Source organism: Canis lupus, chromosome 25, assembly GCF_011100685.1.
Source record: "Canis lupus familiaris isolate Mischka breed German Shepherd chromosome 25, alternate assembly UU_Cfam_GSD_1.0, whole genome shotgun sequence".
NCBI classification, from domain to species: domain Eukaryota; kingdom Metazoa; phylum Chordata; class Mammalia; order Carnivora; family Canidae; genus Canis; species Canis lupus.
The window spans coordinates 45,283,424-45,302,555 of NC_049246.1; the positions used below are offsets into that span (position 1 = coordinate 45,283,424).

The 19,132-nt window shown below is 40.8% G+C and overlaps 2 protein-coding genes across 2 annotated transcripts in view; both read left to right on the plus strand.

Annotated features, from left to right (window-relative positions):
• Positions 1–3,564, plus strand: part of LOC100688694 (UDP-glucuronosyltransferase 1A9-like) — an 8,139-nt gene extending 4,575 nt beyond the window's left edge. Inside the window, 2 exon segments of the mRNA XM_038573029.1 lie at positions 585–637; positions 3,414–3,564. Of these exon segments, the coding sequence (XP_038428957.1) occupies positions 585–637; positions 3,414–3,564 (204 nt within the window).
• A 12,944-nt stretch (positions 3,565–16,508) lies between these two features.
• Positions 16,509–17,409, plus strand: LOC119877524 (UDP-glucuronosyltransferase 1A9-like). Its single transcript, XM_038573089.1, has one exon. The coding sequence runs from the start codon at positions 16,531–16,533 to the stop codon at positions 17,407–17,409; it is 879 nt and encodes a 292-aa protein (XP_038429017.1). The 5' UTR covers positions 16,509–16,530.
• Positions 17,410–19,132: the final 1,723 nt, after the last annotated feature.

The following is a 19,132-nucleotide window of genomic DNA, read 5'->3' on the forward strand; positions in this document are numbered from 1 at the left end:
TCTGGGATAGCATTTTGTAACGGGGGTCTGTTCACCATGTCTGGACTATTGCAGGCACCAAGGTCTTCACATAGCTGAGAAAATTGTGCTCAGATTATGTACACACACCCATGTATGAAACCTAAGAAGATAATGATGGGTTTATTTAGCATAACTGCAAGCAAATGAGAACCAAGGCATCTGTTGGCCTGTAGGATGTACAGGCTTATACAATGCATGCCATTAGGTATCGGGATTTTGGGGAGGGGTATGAGAATAATTAAGCACTCCCATCATCCTTACATTAAAAGTGAATATAAGTGTTGTAAGAGGGAACATGTTAGTTGTTTGTGTAAATTAACGATGCTGCACCAGAGATTGGCAAAGTTTTTTTTTTTTTTTTAAAGGGCAAGAGGGCAAATATTTTAGCTTTTGCAGGGTCACATACAATCTCTGTCTTGTAACTTTTTTGTTCATTGCTTTGTTTGTTTATAGTTCTTAAAAATTGTAAGCTCCATTCTTAGCTCATGAGCCATACAAAAATAGGTTGTTCAGATTTTTCCATCCCTTTGGAGATGGAGTACAAGTTCTCTGGGTTCCCCTAGGGGAAGGTCAGTAATAAGATGATTGAGGAAGAAGAGGGATCTAGTAAGAAAAGGTAAGTTTTAGAAATATGGTAATACACTACTCACCCTAAAAAAAGCCATTGCATCACCAGGTCATGAGAAGTTTTAATAAATGAGTGCTACTGGTACAAGACAGAGTTACTTAAAAGAGTAATACATTTGAATTTAAAACATTCGAGAGGTAACCAAAGTCCTGATTCACAATGGGCCCGTGGTTTGTGGTGCATTTAATTTTATGAAAAGTACTGTGATTGGACACAAAGGTCTTGTTTTCTGTTTCTGTATTTGGAATTCCAACGTCATCATCCATCCATCTTCACATCAATAACAAGAGCATTGGATGCAGGAAGGGCTACTTTTGTAATGCTCCTGCCCCAGGCACCCCTATTTTAGGATTTGCACATGTCCCTGAACCCTTGTGGCTGATGGGGTCTCAGTCTTGGGCCATCTGAATCCCATTCTCCTGGCTTTTCCCTGGGCAGAGGCATAGAACTTGTCCCTCACTTCCAAAGGGATGGGACATTTCCTGGGTCACATCCCTGGGCTTGCTCTCCCCTGCACATCCCTGCAGGGCTTCCACTAGTGCTTTGCAAAGACAGACAACAAAAGGTTTTTCTTTCTTCCTGAAGACACTTCTTTCCATAGACTTTGTTGGGAAGCTATCAGGCATGTTACTAAGAGATGTTGCAGTGTGATGATCCTACACTGACATTTTCCTTTCCCGACAGACTTGCATTGAGGATACAATGGAACTAGGTCTGTGCTACAGCTGGGAGGGCCAGAGGAGCTCTGGTCCAGGGCACAGAGTCGGGAAGTGGAAGTGCCCATACAGTGCATGGATGTGCACAGAAAGGGGAACATGGAACCCCATGGCCAGGGAAATCTGGGAGGGCTCCAGAGATGAGATGATTCAGAGCTGGGACGGGAAGCCTATCTGGAAAGTGGAAGGAGTGTCTGACCTTACAGATAGGCCTGCCTTACCCTTTTATGGTCTCTTGGACATAGGCCAATGTCCCCTTGAACACTCAGTCTCAGCCCAGCCTGGCCTCTCTTCAAGCTAGATCAGAACTGGGCACACAGTAGCCTTGGAGAGGTGGGAAGAAGTAAGAGCTAACCTTTCTTTAGAGTGGCCGTCAGGTACCTGGGCCTGGAAACAGAGGGAGTCTGAGCACAGCCCAGGGGTGTCAGTGATGTCCTGAGTTGAGCTCATATTAACTTGGAATTGCTGCTGGTACACCCAGGCTGGTAGAAGCCAGGTAAAGGCTGCTCAGAGGCACCTGTTTGTGGCTGTTGTATGGTAATGGGGCCGCAGGCAGCTCTAAATCCTGCTGCCAGGCTCCTGAGGCAGTTGTTAGTAAGCCAGCTGGCAGAGCAGCGCTGCCCTCATCCTGTCTGGCATCATTTGCCTATCTGTCTTCTCTGCTGGAAGAGCTCTCCTGGAGGCCAGGGTTGAGCCTCCATTTTTGTTTTTTCCTTAATCTGTTTCCTTTTTAAAGAAGGTTTAGATTCACAGCAAAGTTGAGTGGAAGAGGCAAACACATACCATATATCCTGGATCCTTATTGGTCCGTAGAGTCTAGTCCTGTGTTCTCGCTCCAGCACATTCTCAGCAGATGGTTGGTATATAAGTGACTTGTCAGCCACCAATGGGAAAGTGAAATCATGTTCTTTGTGAAATCTGGGTAATTAGACCTGTCAACTAATTAGCATGGTTTTCTGCTCTTGGAAGAACAGGCTATGGTTCTCTTGATGGCAAGGAGATCAAGTTGCATAATTCTGAGGCTGAGCCTTCCAGGTTTGCTCTGTGTTAGCAGAAGGCCTGGTACCACCCGGTTACCACCTACCCTCTACCCAGGTGATATGTAGTAAAAAATCAGTGATAGCTACAATTGGGTGGTGCATGTACTATTCCAAGCACAGATTATTTCTAATTAAGAATTAATTCATAACTGTGTGGAGGTTCCTCAAACAGTTAAAAATATACCTGCCTACGACCAGCAATTGCACTGTTGGGGATTTACCCCAAAGATACAAATGCAATGAAACGCCGGGACACCTGCACCCCGATGTTTCTAGCAGCAATGGCCACGATAGCCAAACTGTGGAAGGAGCCTCGGTGTCCAACGAAAGATGAATGGATAAAGAAGATGTGGTCTATGTATACAATGGAATATTCCTCAGCCATTAGAAATGACAAATACCCACCATTTGCTTCAATGTGGATGGAACTGGAGGGTATTATGCTGAGTGAAGTAAGTCAGTCGGTGAAGGGACAAACATTATATGTTCTCATTCATTTGGGGAATATAAATAATAGTGAAAGGGAATATAAGGGAAGGGAGAAGAAATGTGTGGGAAATATCAGAAAGGGAGACAGAACGTAAAGACTGCTAACTCTGGGAAACGAACTAGGGGTGGTGGAAGGGGAGAAGGGCGGGGGGTGGGAGTGAATGGGTGACGGGCACCGGGGGTTATTCTGTATGTTAGTAATTGAACACCAATAAAAAATAAATAAATAAAAAAAGAATTAATTCATATATCTTAAAGGTTGCCCTTAAAAAATATGTAGTTCAGCAGTGGTTAGTATTTTCACAGAGATGAGAAACCATTAATTGTCTAATTCCAGGCCATTTGCTTGCCCCCAGAGGAGAGTCCCTGCCAGTTGGTCATCACTTCCATCCCTCCAGCACCTGGCAACCACTCACCTAATTCTGTCTCTATGTCTTTGCTGCTGCTGGACATTTCATAGAAATGGAATCACCCAATGTATGGTCCTTTGTAATAGGCTTCTTTCACTTTGGTTTCAAGGTTCGTCTATTTTGTGACACGAACATTTCAAGGCTTAAATATTCCATTGCTCAGACCTCACATCTTGTCCATTTATCAGTGGCTGGACCTTTGGTTGTTCTACTTGATGGCTGTGATGAGTGCTGCTGCTGTGAACATTCGTGTACAATGAATCTGAGCCCAGATCTTCTGTGTTGGAGCCCACGAGCCTAACCTTGCTCAACTGCCTCCCTGTGCAGGCTGGAGACTTCTCAGGGCACATCGTGCCCCTAGTCTCTGGGGAACATTAGAGGAAGTTTAATTTGCTGAAGGTGGTCTTGACTTAAATTACACGGCTTCTAATCACTCAGTGGACATGACATTTGTTGGCTTTGTGGAGCTTTTGTTTGGCGGTGGGGAGATGGCTGAGTGTGTGGATGGGCTTAGGTTTTCATTCAGAATCACTGGGTCTTCTTCTGCTTTCCTAGGTTCCAGCATGCCTCCTGAGCCAACAGGCATAGGTTATGGCAAGACCTTGTGTGATAGTTCAGGTGTGCATGACTAGCTGTGGGCGAGTCTGTTCTAGCCACGCCAAGAACCACCTTTCACTTGCACAGCCCTGTATCCACACCCATAACCCTCTTTAACCTCCCTCAGTCATGTGGTATATCAGGCAGGAGAAACGTGATCTTCCATCTCTGGGTCTCAGTTGAGAAGCCTGAGAGTCAGGAGATGGGTCATGCCCCAGGCTGACAGGTGGCAGGGCTGGAAGGGGACTCCAGGCTGCTCCAGGGCTCTCACCACCTTCTGACTCCACTTAAACTTCTCAAATCTTAATTTCCTAAAGGGAAGTGATCAATCACATGCTCATAATGTCATTGATAAATTTCTTCTCAAAATAGAGCACCTGGTTCTTTAATTTCATATGTGCATTCTCACAACTTGGAAAGAAGCAGGCAGGTGAAATGTAGGAGAGGTGCCTGGGTGACTCGGTACGTTAAGCATCTAACCTGTGGTTTCAGCTCAGGTCTTCATCTCAGGCTTGTATTTTCAAGCTCCATGATGGGCTCCACACTGGGCAGGGAGCCTCTGTTAATAAAAGAAGGAAAGAAAATTCAATTAAGTGTAGGAATAAAACAGGCAAAACAAGGGCTTGTTCATTAGTCAGCAAACATTTTTGGAGAGCCTACTGTATGCTCAGCATTATTCTAGACACTGGGCATATAGCAGAGAACAAAATAAATATTGTCCCTGTCCATAGGGTGTCCCATTCTAGTGCAAGCGAGGAAGTGTTCTGCAGGTATCGGGGATGTGGATGTTAGAGCTTCCTTTTTGTTCTGAGTACTGGCTGGTCAGTTGCTGCCATCAAATGCTTGTCATGTGAATCCTTCGTGTTGTTTGATATTTCTACAGTTCCTTCCCCTTTAATTTTTCCACCTCTTTTTCTGTCCGCCTTTATTCCTCCTATACTCTTGTGTTCACGGTACAGAGCTGATTCTTTCACTCATTGAGAGATTTTAGGGGTTACTTTCTGACCACCAGGGTGCCCCTTAGTTCATATCACATAGGACCTAGCTGCCTGATGACAGCCAGAGGAAGCCCCTCCGTGGGACCTGTCCTGGGCATCCACAGATTACAGATTGACTCACTAATCTCACAGCCCCCTGAGGGAGGTACAAGATGCAAGCCCCATTTGAGGGAATGAGAATCAGGCACAGAGGGTGGGGTTGTACAGCTTGGAAGGGATAGGCTGACTCCAAAATTTTTGCTTTTAATGGCAGTCAACGGGAATTGTGGTGTTAGAGCATATATTTTCAGGATTAGAGTCTGTGTTTTTTTTGTTTTTTTTTGTTTGTTTGTTTTGTTGTTTTGTTTTGTTTTATTTTAGAGTCTGTCTTCTGATGGGACAGAAAATCCTAGTAACAGGAGTTCATCCATGAAAAGGGAGGGAACTAGATATTTTTTAAAAGGCGAGACTAATGAGAATGGAAAGACAACCTGCCTAAATACATGGGATGCAGCAAAGGTTGTCCTAAGAGGGAAGTTCATAACAATACACACTCACATTATGAAAAGAAATATCTTAAATAAACTATTTAACTTATACCTCAAGTAACTAGAAAAAGAACAAAGACCGACATTTGTAAAAAGAAGGAAATGATCAGACCAGAAAATAGGGGAAATTGAGGTTACAGAGGCAATTGTAAAGATTAATGAAACTTGAGTTGGTTTTTTAAAAAATAAATAAATTGACAAACTTTCAGCTGGATTTTTTTTTTAATTTTTATTTATTTATTTATTTATGATAGGCACACAGTGAGAGAGAGAGGCAGAGACACAGGCAGAGGGAGAAGCAGGCTCCATGCACCGGGAGCCCGATGTGGGATTCGATCCCGGGTCTCCAGGATCGCGCCCTGGGCCAAAGGCAGGCGCCAAACCCCTGCGCCACCCAGGGATCCCCTTTCAGCTGGATTAAGGAAGCAAACAGAGAAGGCTCAATTGAACAAAATAAAAAATGAAAGTGGAGATATCACAAGGGATAGCACAGAAATACAACAGTCCATAGGAGACTCCTATTCACCATTCCATACCAACACTACTGAACAACCTACAAGAAATTGATAAATTCCTAGGAACTTGCAACCTACCAAGACTGAATTATGAAGAAATATGAAATCTAAACAGCCAGTAATGAGTAAGGAGATTGAATCATTAAAAATATGACTAATTTGATTATTAATCAATCATTAATCAAATGAATCATTAATCAAAAATCTCCTAACAAGAGTGCCTTTTTGGCTTAGGTTTTAAGTATCCGACAATTGATGTCAGCTCAGGTTTTGATCTCAGGGTCACAGGCTTGAGCACGACATAACCCCAGGTTATGCCTACACTGCTAGTCTCAAGAGTCCTATGAATTGCCAGGGGCTGGGCCTGTGCTTTCTCCAGGGCAGCAGCCACTGGGTAGGTACTTGTGACCACGGGCACTTGAAATGTGGCTCATCCTGAGATGTACTGTAGTGTAAAATAGACCAGTTTTGGAAGACTTAGTATGAAAAAAGGAACCTGAAAATCTCATTTCTATTTGATTTCATGTTGAAATGATCACGTATTGCAAAGACTGGGTTACATAAAATAACTATTAAAATTAATTATAGCTGTTTATTTTGGTTTTTACATGTGGCTACCAAAATTTTTTAAAACGATGTATGTAACTCCTATTGTATATCTAGAGGACAATGCTGGATAAATGGTCGTACCCAGGGCTTTTGCATAGAACCTATTGATAAGTAATAGAGCTGACCCTTCACTGGTGTTATTAGGGAAAGGACAGGCAGAGACCCCTGTGTGATTCTTAATTCATGGATCAGGAACACCAGGTTAGTAGACTTGCATACCAACCCCAAATTACAGATTCTGGGCCTGGGTGGATGTTTCTCTTCCACTGGTTGCTCCCCAGAGGGATGCTCCAGAAGGGCCACCTGGATGCAGCCTCCTTTCGTGCAGAATGACACCTGTCATGCACCTGTTATGCAGAATGACATCTGTTAAAGACACCTGCCATGCAGAATGACACCACACCCAGAGGCCCACCTGAGCCAGAGACCCCACAGATGCAGTAATAGATGTAAGCAAGAATTGCTTAAGGCCAACTCTTCCAAGGCCTATAGTTTCTTTTTAAATATTCTGGGATTTTTGCCTCTATTGGCTTGGATGAGTTAAAAAAACCAAGACCCTGACCTGAAAAACTTGCAGTTAGTTTCCTTTGTACACTGTATCACTTATTATGCAATGTATGTGTTATGCAAAGCTATGAATAAGAATCTTTCCAACTGAAGGTCCTGTCCTATTAAAGTGGGTTATAAAATGTATTCACAGGGGGGTTGGAATAAACATTTAGAGAGAGACAGAGAATAAAAGACAAGCAATAGCGTAGGATTGGATTGGGTGGAAAAAAGCAGAGTTGTGAAGACAAAGGCTGTCATGTGGAGTTTTGTTTCAGATACGTAGATCTATATTTGTGTATTGATTCAATGTTATATGTAAATTATCGCTACAAGGCCTCGGCCAAATTGTTTGAAAGCCACTCTCTTTGATCATTTATTGACCTTGTGCCAGCCTCTGCAAACCCATTTGTGCAAACTTTATACAGCGTGGGCCAGTGGTCGCCAATGTGCAGAACACTAGAATCAAAGAGAAGAACTTCTATTGATATACGTATTTAAGTAATGTGTAACAACGTCATTGACGTAAAGGGTATGTGATAAAGTGCACAGATCTGACATATAGGATTTAATGTGTTCTCACATATGTAAAGTCCAGCGAAATCATCACGACAATCAGGAGAATGATCAGCAGTATCAGTATCCCGGGGCTACCGTGACAAAGTACCACCAACTGTGTGGCTTACGACAGTAGGCAATGGCCATCTTCTTAGGGGGACACCAGGAATATGCCATGAGGAGTCTGTTACACCTCAGGATGACCTCATCTTAACGAATTGTATCTGCCATGATCCCATTTCCAAATAAGACCATCTTCTAATTCCTCGGTTTAGGACATCAGTACATCTGTTCTGGGGAGGACACGATTTGACCCCTAACAACCTGCAAATGTTTCCTTGTGCCCATTTTTTTTTTTTTTTTAAGATTTTACGTATTTATTCAGGAGAGACACAGAAAGAGAGAGGCAGAGACACAGGCTAACAGAGAAGCAGGCTCCATGCAGGGAGCCCGATGTGGGACTTGATCCCGGGACTCCGGGTTCTTGTCCTGAGCCAAAGGCAGACCAACTGCTGAGCCACTCAGGTGTCCCTCCCTGTGCCCATTTTTAATTCTCCCAGCTCCATCCCTCCCTGAAGCCTCCCCTTCTCAACCCGCCTCCCTGGACAACCAACCACTGATGTCCTTTATGTCACTGTAGAACTTATTGCATTTTCTTAATTTTGCATACATGAAATTATGCAATATGGACTCTCTTGTTGACATAGCTTCTTTAGCAAAATTATTTTGAGATTCATCCTTGTTGTTTCATGTGTAGTAAGTAGTTCATTTCTATTTATTGTAGAGAAGCATTGTATTTGTGGATAACGCGCACTTTATCCAGTCACATGTTGATAAGTCTTTGTGCTGTTCCCAGTTTTCTGTGGCTCAAATAAAGTGGCTCTGAATATTCGTATCCCATACAAATGGTTTTTGGATGGAAGCATTCTGTGTCCTTTTATATGATGGTCCCTTAGGTGCGGCCATAAGAGGAGACACAGGAGAGGCTCAGGGAAACAAAGTTTATATTACTCACAAGTCCTAGAGAAAGGGGCTGCCACGCAGGGCTACATGGGGAAGCACCAGGGTTGGTCAGGAGGCAGAAGCAGCAGGAGCCAGGACAGGGCCTGGGTCACTGACTTCATTGGTGTTTTCATGGAAAGGCAAGTCAGGGCAGGGCAAATGGCCTAGGACTGGCTAGTGTGAAGAACTCTGGTGGGTTCTAAGCTATAGGGGTGTTCCCTGGTTGCCTGGTCCCTAGGCCTGGGATGATTAAGGCAGAGGAATATTGTCTCCTATGGCTCTGGATTGGTAGTTTGCATCTCAAAGGCTTACAGTGGGCTGGGCTTCTTGGGATCTCTAAGAATCAGGGCTGGGGAAGCATGTGTGTGTGTTGGTGTCTCCCCAGTCAGAAGGTTTTGTAAGATGTCAGAACTTCACCAGAAAATGAAAAGTATCAGCCACTCAGGAAGTGTACTTTCTTTTCTCCGGTGTGAATACCTAGGAATGGGAAGCCTTGGGCTGTATGACAGGTGTAGGTTTCTAAGAAACTGCTGATCCAAAATAAATAAATAAATAAATAAATAAATAAATAAATAAATAAATAAATAAATAAATAAATAAAAAAAGAAACTGCTGATCCACTGTAGGGTCTCACCAGCAGCAAATGAGTGCCCAGCCCTTCCAGAGAGTCACCAACAATGGGTGTGGTCTCTCTTTCACATTTCAGCCATTCTAAGATGTGTGCAAATTAAATTGTAGCTATAACTTGACGTCTCTATTGAGCAATGATGTGGAGCACCTTTCCATGTGCCTGTTTCCCATCTCTATTGTCTTGTGGTGAAATGTCTGTTCAAATCTTTGTGTATATAAAAAAAATGTTGGGCAGCCGCTGTGGCGCGGCAGTTTAGCGCCGCCTGCAGCCTGGGGTGTGATCCTGGAGGCCCGGGATCTAGTCCCGCGTCGGGCTCCCTGTATGGAGCCTGCTTCTCCCTCTGCCTGTGTCTCTGCCCCCTCTCTCTCTGTCTCTATGAATAAATAAAATCTTAAAAAAAAATGTTTCCCTATTAATGAGATTCAAGAGTTCTTTATAGATTCAGTACATAAGTTCTTAATCAGGTATATGCTGTACAAATATTTCCTCCCAGTCTGTAGATTTTCTGTCTTTATATTCTTTTTCTATTCTATTGTTTTCTTTTCTTCTTTCTTTTCTTCTTTCTTTCTTTCTTTCTTTCTTTCTTTCTTTCTTTCTTTCTTTCTTTCTTTCTTTCTTTCTTGTCCTGAGCCAAATTTTCCACCCATTGGATTGGATTTTTCTTTTTTAAGGATTTTATTTCTTTATTTAGAGAGAAAGTGTGAGTGTGGAGAAGAAGCAGAGGGGGAGGGACAAGCAAAGGGGAGAGGATCTCAAGGAGATTCCCTGCAGAGCATGGAGCCTGACTTGGGACTCCATCTCACCACCTCATGATCTGAGCAGAAACCAAGAGTTGGATGCTTACCTAAGTGAGCCATCTAGTTGCCCTGGATTCTCCTTTTTTAAAAGTAAAATTTTAATTTTAGAATAAACTTAGATTTACAGAAATGTTGCAAAATGCAGTTGAAAATATTCCCGTATACTCTGTACCTACCTTCCCCTATTGTTAACAGCTTATTTTACTACAGTGCCTTTGTCACTACTAATGAACAAATATTGATATGATCAAAGTCTATATTTTACTCAGATTTCATTTATTTTTACTTAATGTCCTTTTTCATTTCCTGGTTCCCATCCAGAATATCATATTATAGTGTCTCCTCTAAATTGTGATGGTTTCTCAGGCTTTCCTTGATTTCGATGATATTGGCAGTTCTGGGAAATATTGTTTGGGAATTTTGTAGAATGCCCCTCGATTTCAATTTGTTCTTTTTTTAAAAAAAAAAAAATCATGATGAAACCAGACTTCAGCTATTTTGGGAGGAAGACCACAGAGGTGATGTTTTTTCTTGCTTTCTGGCTGATAGATATTTGATTGTTGAAAAGGCTATTGTTTTCTGTACTGAATGGCCTTTGCATCTCCATAAAAGATCAGTTGTCCATATATCTATGGATTTATTCTGGACTTTCTAATCTGTTTCAACAATCTGTTTATGAAACACTTGATTACTCTAGCTTTACAAGAAGTCTTGAAATGTGTTAGGAAGTGTTAGTCCTCTGTCTCAGTCAATTGTTGGATAGACTCTTTAATTATGACATAGTATCTTTCCTCATCTCTTATTAGTGTCTTTAGTTTAAAATCTAGTTAGTCTGATGTAAGGCTTGCCACACCAGCTTTCTTTTGACATCCATTAGCATGATAAATATTTTCCACACCCTCATTTTAAATCTGGAGGTGTCTTTGGGTCTATAGTGAGTCCCTAGCAGACAGCATATAAATGGCTATTGGTTTTTTCTTCAATATGATACCCTGTGTCTTGATTGGGGCATCTAGCCCATTTACATTCAGAGTGATTATTGAAAGATATGGGTTTAGTGACATTGTATTACCTGTAAAGTCACTGTTTCTGTAGATTGTCTCTGTTCCTTTCTGCTGTGTGTTACTTTTTGCTCTCACTTTGCTAAATGTTCCCTTTTAATATTTCTTGTAGGGCTATTTTGGTGATCCAAATTCTTTTAGTTCTATTTATTCTGGAAGCTTTTTATCTCTCTTTCTATTTAGAATGACATCCTAGCTGGATAAAGTATGCTTAGCTGCATATTTTTTTCATTTATCACCCTGAATATATCGTCCCAGCCCTTTCTGGCCTGCCAGGTCGCTGTGGTTAGGTCTGCTGCCAGCCTAATGTTTCTACCTTGCAGGATATGGACTTCTCTTGAGCTGCATTCAAGATTTTCTCTTTGTCTCTGAGATTTGCAAGTTTCACAATGATATGTTGGGGTGTGATGGATCTTTATAAATTTTGAAGGGGGTTCTCTGTGCCTGGTAGACTTGGATGCCTCTTTCCTTCCCCAAATTAGGGAAGTTCTATGTAGAATTTGCTCCAATATACCTTCTGCACCCCTCTCTTCCTTTTTCTGGGATCCCATATTCTAATATTGTTTCCCTTTATGGTATCATTTATCTCTTGAATTCTCCTTTGGTGATCCAGTTTTGTTTTTCTCTCTTTTTCTCAACTTCTTTAATCTCCATCATTCTGCCTTCTATATCACTAATTTCCTCTTGTACTTCATTTATCCTAGCAGTTAGAGCCTCCGTTTTTTATTGCATTTCATTAATCATCTTTTTGATTCTGACTTATTTAGATTTTTGTTCTTTTATTTCTCAGAAAGGGATTCTGTAGTCTTCTATGCTCTTTTTGAAGCCCAGCTAGTATCTTTATAATTGTTATTCTGAATTCTAGTTCTGACATATTACTTATGTACATACTGATTAGGTCCCTAGCAGCCAGTACTGCCTCTTGTTCTCTTTTTGGAAGTGAGTTTTTCCATCTTGTCATTTTCTCCTGAGAAGAATTGATGAATAGAACAAAATACTAAAATGGCAACAAGGACCCCAGAGAAATATACACTAAACAAATAAGAAGAGTCTTGAGACAACAAAAAACAAACAAGCAAACAAAAAAGGAATATAATCAGACAGGTGAACAGAATAGAGCAGTACCAGGATCTTGTGTGAATTTTAGTCTGTTTGTTAGAAAACGAGATCCCAAAATTGTGACCAAAGAAAAACTGATCAATGTACAAAAAATACAATGAAAAGATAGAATGTAACTGTAAAAATGAACATTAAAAGACAAAAAAAAATAAAGAGAAGGAATATAAACAGACAGGTGAACAGAACAGAGCAATACACTATATCCTGAATGTATTTTGGTTGGTTTGTTAGAAGAAACTACATCTCAAAATTGTAAAGAAAGAAACACACACACACACACACACACACACACACACACACACACAAATAAAATTAAAGACAAAGATGAAAATTAAAAAAGACTTTAATAAACAGAAAAGAACCAAAAAGAATGAAGAAAATCATAGCAAATATGATCAGACAGGTGACGAGAACAGAACAGAATAATCTATATACTAGATTCTGGGTGTATTTTGGTGCGTTAGAAGAAACTGCATCTGAAATTGTAAGAGAAATAAAAATTAGATATATACAAAAATAAAAGCAAATATAATGACAATAACTGTAAACATGAATATTAAAAAAGATTTTATAAAAAGACTTGATAAAATAAGATATGGAAAAAGGAAATAGAAAAATAGGGCAGCCCCGGTGGCGCAGAGGTTTAGCGGGGTGTGATCCTGGTTATCCGGAATCGAGTCCCACGTGGGGTTCCCTGCATGGAGCCTGCTTCTCCCTCTGCCTGTGTCTCTGCCTCTCTCTCTCTCTTTCTCTCTCTCTCTCTGTGTCTCAATAAATAAATAAAATCTTAAGAAAGAAAGAAAAAAAGAAAATGGAAAGACAAAGAATAATGGGATAAAACCCATGAATTCTATGTCTTATATTCCCTCAGCGCTGGGTGTTTACAGTTCTCAGTGTTCAGTAAACAAAGTCTTGGCTGGATGTTCTTGCTGTTGTTCTGGGGGAGGGGCCTGTTGTGTTCATTCTCAAGTGTCTGCCCTGGGGGGTGGGGGGGTATTGCAGCTCCCTTGCCAGGGGGCCAGGCTAAGTAACCAGCTCCCAATTGCTCCCTGTGGCTTTTGTTCCCTGAGGTCTTACCTCACCCTTGTAGAAGATGAGAGGTAAAAAGGCGGCCTTCTAATCTCCAGCAGACTTCTAAAAGTTCAGATTTTGTGCTCCACTGCTCTAGCACTTTCTGGTAGCCAGCTTATGGAGTCTCCCTCCTCCCAGGGTTTATCTTCTGATATATTGCCCCAGATTCACATCTCCAGCCTCCTGTTTTGTAAAAAGTGGTCACTTTTCTATTTGTAGAGTTGCAGCTATTCTTTTCTTAGATCCGTGATTGAGTTTGCAGGAGTTCAGGATGATTTAGGACTCTCTAGCTGAATTCCTGGGAGCAGTGAAACTAAGGTCTCCTTCTCATCTGTCTTCTTGGACTCTCTCCTGATTGTTTTTTAAAATTTTTATTTATTTATTTATTTTAGAGAGAGAAATAGAGAACATGAGCAATGAGGGGGAAGGGGGGCAGAAGAAGAAAGAGCATCCTGAAGCAGACTCCCCATGATGAGCACAGAGCCTGACTTGGGGCTCCATCCCAGGACACTGAGATCAGGACTTGGGCTGAGATCCAGAGCTGATTGCTTAACCAACTGAGCCACCAGATGCCCTGAAATATGATTGATTATTGAGTATTTATCTTGTATCCTGCAACAATGCTAAACTTATTTGTTCTAGGATATTTTGTAGATTCCCCTGGAATTTCTAGAGAGATGATTATGTTGTCTGTGGAGAAGGCAGCTAGAGTTTTCTTTCCAAAGTGGAGGCCTTTTATTTTTCTTGACTGACTGCACTGGTTAGAATCTTCAGAACAATAGTAGAAGTGGTAGGATGGTCATCCTTGACTTGTATGTGATTAGGAGTAAAGCATTCAGTCATTCATCGTTAAGTGCGTTGTTAGTTATGGGTTTTTCCACAGATGCTCTTTATTAGGTATAGTACTTTCTCTTCTGATCCTAGTTTTCTGACAATTTTTATCAGGAATGGATGTTAGCTTTTGTCAAATACCTTTTCAATGCCTATGGAAATGATTATAAGCCATATAATCATTTTCATAAGGATGATTTATTTATATGATGAATTACCTTGATTGATTTCTAGTGATAAAAGAGCCTTGTGTTTCTGAGATAAGACCCACTACTTTTTGTATATTATTATTATATATCTTTATATACCATATACATGGTATATATATGTGTGTATATATATTTTTTTCTAAACCATATAATCATTTCTATAGGCATGATATATTTATATGGTGAATTGCCTTGACTGATTTTCTATTGATAAAACAACTTTGTATTCCTGGGATAAAATATATTTTATATAAGTTTATATTATTTAATTTGGTTTGCTAAATTTTGTGTCAAATTTTTGATTTATATTTATGAGGAGTACTGGTCTTTACATTTTTCTTTTTTTGATGTCTTTATCTAGTTTTAGTATGTGGCAATGCTGGTCTCATAGACAAACTCAGTGGCCTCCTAGAAAGATTAGGAAGTTCTCTTTGCTTCTGTTCTCTAGAATATATTATTTCTCTTTTCAGGATATATTCTGAATAATAATTTATTTCTTCCTCCAATGTTTGGTACCTTGTATCAATGAAGCCATCTGAGTTTGAAATTCTATTTGTAGGAACGTTTGGATTCAAAGTTAATTCAACTTAAAATATACAAATTATTTTTACTCAATTTATGTAATATTTCTCCGTTAAACTAATAGTTTGCATCTTTGGGGAATTTGTCCATTTCATCTAACTTGTAGATATACTGACATAAATTTGTTCTTGGTATTCTTTCTTATTATCCTTATAACATCCATGGAATATGTAGTGATGCCAACTCTCTTATTCCTGATATTGATAATTTTTTCTTCTCTTTTTTTTTCTGATCAGTTTGGCTAGAGCTTCATCAGGTTAATTCATCTTCTCAAAGAACCAGCTTTTGGGTTCATTGATTTTCTGCTATTTTATATCTTATTGATATCTATTCTGAAGTAAGCCATCCAGAAAGATTGATCATGTGCCTTCATTTTTGTTTTTTAGACATTCATCTGAAAGTCCATCAGTCCCTGATATAAATGGTGACTAAGCAAATATTATTATTTGTCTAGTATTAGTTTGGGCAACTCAGAAGAAGCCATGTTGGCCCCTAACAAAGATTATGCCCCCAGGTTGGCTTTAGAATCCCTCAGTAAATGTTTCTCAGGGTCTTATCTGACATACACCACTTAAGCCACCCATGATTGCACTCACACAGTGCAATCCAGTCCAGTGGAACAAAAAGTTTTGTGTGCTTTCCATGTGTGAGGCATAGCATGGGTCCTGTAGAAGGAAAGTGCAAATATGAAGAAGATATACCCTCTGGCGTCAACAAGCGCTCAGTAGAGTTTGGGAGACAGATACAAAGATTCCTGCAGGTGGGTAGCAGGCCAAATTAGGTCAGCCTTCAGCAGAGAGGTCTAGACAGAGGAATGCAGAAGCCCAGAGGAAAGAGAGAGGATGCCTAGCAGAGTGCTTCTGGCAAGCTTCAGGCAAGTGACCACCCACTGCATGTGATGTGTGTAGGGAAAGTGACTGAATATAGAGGACAGTCCTATTCCATCTATCAATTCCTAGAATGGTCCATGGAGGCAGGATTTGGCACTCTTAACCTTTTGTAGCCCACAAAGGGTTTGGAAGTGGAAAAACCGGTGGCAATGCCAGGCTTTTTAGAGGCTCTTGTGAATACAGTTCCATTGTCCATGAGGACGCTAGTGGTAAGTGACTTCATGTCCTCCTTGGAAACTGGGATGCCAATCTCTTTCTGGGCAAAATTGTCTTATGTATCCTGAAGATAACCCAAGCTTTCCTTGGAAAAAATTGGAAAAAATCACTTTAATTGATATTTACTTTCCTTTTTATCACTCTGAGTCCTCAAAACATTGCCTAATAATTCTGTTTCCAAAAGAGCATTGACATGCCATACAGTGCATGATCTTTGTCCAAGGCAAAGATCAAATGGTACTGCTGTCTGGAAAATTTACAAGCATGTTTGTCAGCAAATGCTACCCATTCATTATCGTTCTTAGGAGTGCATCACTGGCAATGAGTGTAGTTTTTTTTTTTCATGACTGTGTAAATACACTCCCTCTGCTGGGGCGGGCTTTGTGCCTATACTTCTTCCACGGACTGACTCTATTACACCAGCTCAGAACCCAAGCAACTGGATTGCCCCGGGCTGCAGTTTTCCAATGGCTGCCACAATTTTGACCGGCTTTCCTCTGTTGTGTGTGTGTCTCCTGCTGACATCTGGCTTTGCTGAGGCAGGCAAGCTGCTGGTAGTACCCATGGATGGGAGCCACTGGTTTACCATGCGTTTGGTTGTGGAGCAACTCATCCAAAGAGGGCATGAGTTGGTTTTAATCATACCAGAGGTGAGTTGGCAACTGGGAAAATCCTCCAATTTTACGGTGAAGACTTATTCCACAACTTACAATCTGGAGGAGTTGAATCAGATGTTCAAGAATTTCTCTTATTCTCAGTGGAAAACTCAGCAGCAAAGCTCACTTTTTTTGGTCTTAAGTCCATTAAAAGACAGTCTTGAACACCTTTTTTTACATTGTAAGAATTTGTTTAGTGATCCAAAATTAGTAGAATACATAAAGGAGAGTTCTTTTGATGCAGTGTTTCTGGATCCTTTTGATGTGTGTGGCTTAATTGTAGCCAAGTATTTTTCACTCCCATCCGTGGGCTTCACAAGGAGATTGTATTGCCATTATCTTGAAGAAGCCACACAGTGCCCCAGTTCTCCTTCTTATGTTCCTAGACCTTTCTCCATATTGTCAGATGTCATGAGTTTCAGAGAGAGAGTGAGGAATCACATCTTCCACCTGGAGGAACATTTATTTTGCCACTATTTTTTAAAAACCGCTTTGGAAGTTGCATCTGAGATTCTCCAAAAGGCTGTCACACCTTATGATCTCTATAGCCATATGTCGATTTGGCTGTTAAGAACAGACTTTGTTTTTGACTATCCCAAACCTGTGATGCCCAACATGGTCTTCATTGGAGGCATCAACTGCCAGGAGGGAAAGCCATTGCCAAAGGTAAGTTACCTCTTTTTTGCCTAGTAAGAATAACCTGGTTTTGGACACACACACACACACACACACACACACACAAAAGGAAAAGAAAAAAAAGATTCCTACTAAACTCCAGATTTGACATTTACATTTCCCACATTTGGAAATTTTTCCTGGTAGAAAGAATTCTTTTTGTGCCAATTCATTGATTCGTGCTGTAGCAAATTATAAAGCTGCTCTGTTTGATACGTATATGTACACAATTGATATAATCGTATATAATTTCTAGGCTGGTTTTGTAGTACTATCCTTTGGAAACTACTGAAAAACACACTAAAACTGAAATTTCACTTTTTAAAATAACTAATGCCATCCTTTGAGGAAAAGGCCCTTAGAAGTTTCGTATGGTAGTTCTCCCATTTTTCTGAAATTATTTTTTCTATATGCATATATCTAATGTATATTCTCTCACATGTTTTATTAAAATAAAATCTAGTAATGGATTGGACTTAATGTTCTTTACCTTGCTTTTTTCATTTACTAATAAATAATGAATATCTTTATAGTCAATCCATAAAAATCTGTGGCCTTTTTTTTTTTTTTCAGATTTTATTTATTTACTTGAGTCAGAGAGAGAGAGAGAGAGAGAGAGAGAGAGAGAGAATAAGTACCAGGAGAGGGCAGCAGAAGGAGAGGGTGAAGCAGGCTCCTTGCTGAGCAGAAAGCCCAATGCAGGGCTACATCCCAGGACCCTGGGATTATGACCTGAGCCCAAGGCATAAAATTAACTGACCCAGAGATCCAGGCCCCCGTCACATTCTTTATAATAGTTGCATAAAATTCTTTACTTGGATGCACCATAGTTCTTTCAACTAAGCCATAGTGATAGATTTTTAAAGCTTTATCCCACTGTGTGCTTTATAAGCAAGACTTCACTAAATCTACTTAAATAATTGCTTTAGATTCTCACATTTCCACATTCTTGCTCTTCTCTCTGTAGGCTGAATGTCCTTGGGAGTAGGGGTTGTTTGGCCAAATGCATGCCCATGTTACCTTTTAAGTTAATTCAACAAGTTGCTTTCAAAAGATCAAACAATCTGGATGTTTCTGATTAGGGTAGGTCTCAGGTATTTTTGTCATATCATTTTTGAAATGATAGTGTAGAAGTGAAGCACAGCCATTAGTGTTTTCTTACACGCAGATGCTCAGGACAGATGATTTAGTTGGCTCAGACACATCGTCCCCTATCTGCAGGCTCAATTCACTTGCCTGAAATAGCATTTGGACCTTCAACTGCTCTGCCCTTCGCTGGCTCCTCCTTCAGCTTTCCCCACACCTGGGACATGTGTGTTTAGCTCTGAGAGGAAGAGCACCAGCTTCTCCTACAGGACACTCACATCATCAAGGTTGGAGGCATTGAGCACAACTGCAGGGGTCTAGTCCCTTCTCATGGGTTTTAGCTCATCCTTGTGGGTCCCAGCTTGTCCTTGCTCTCCCCCACTTCACACCCACCCATGCTTTCTGAAGACACACCTTGCTGTCCTTAAGCTCCAGCATCACACTGTTTCTAGAAATTGTGCAATCAGCTCCCACATAGTGTTGGATCAAATCCCTGTAACACGTCCTTGACTAAGGACACCTGGATGGCTCAGCAGTTGAGTGTCGGCCTTCAGCTCAGGATGTGATTTCGGGGTCCTGGGATTGAGTCCCACAGTGGGCATCCTGCACGGAGCCTGATTCTCCCTCTGCCTCTGTGTGTGTGTGTGTGTGT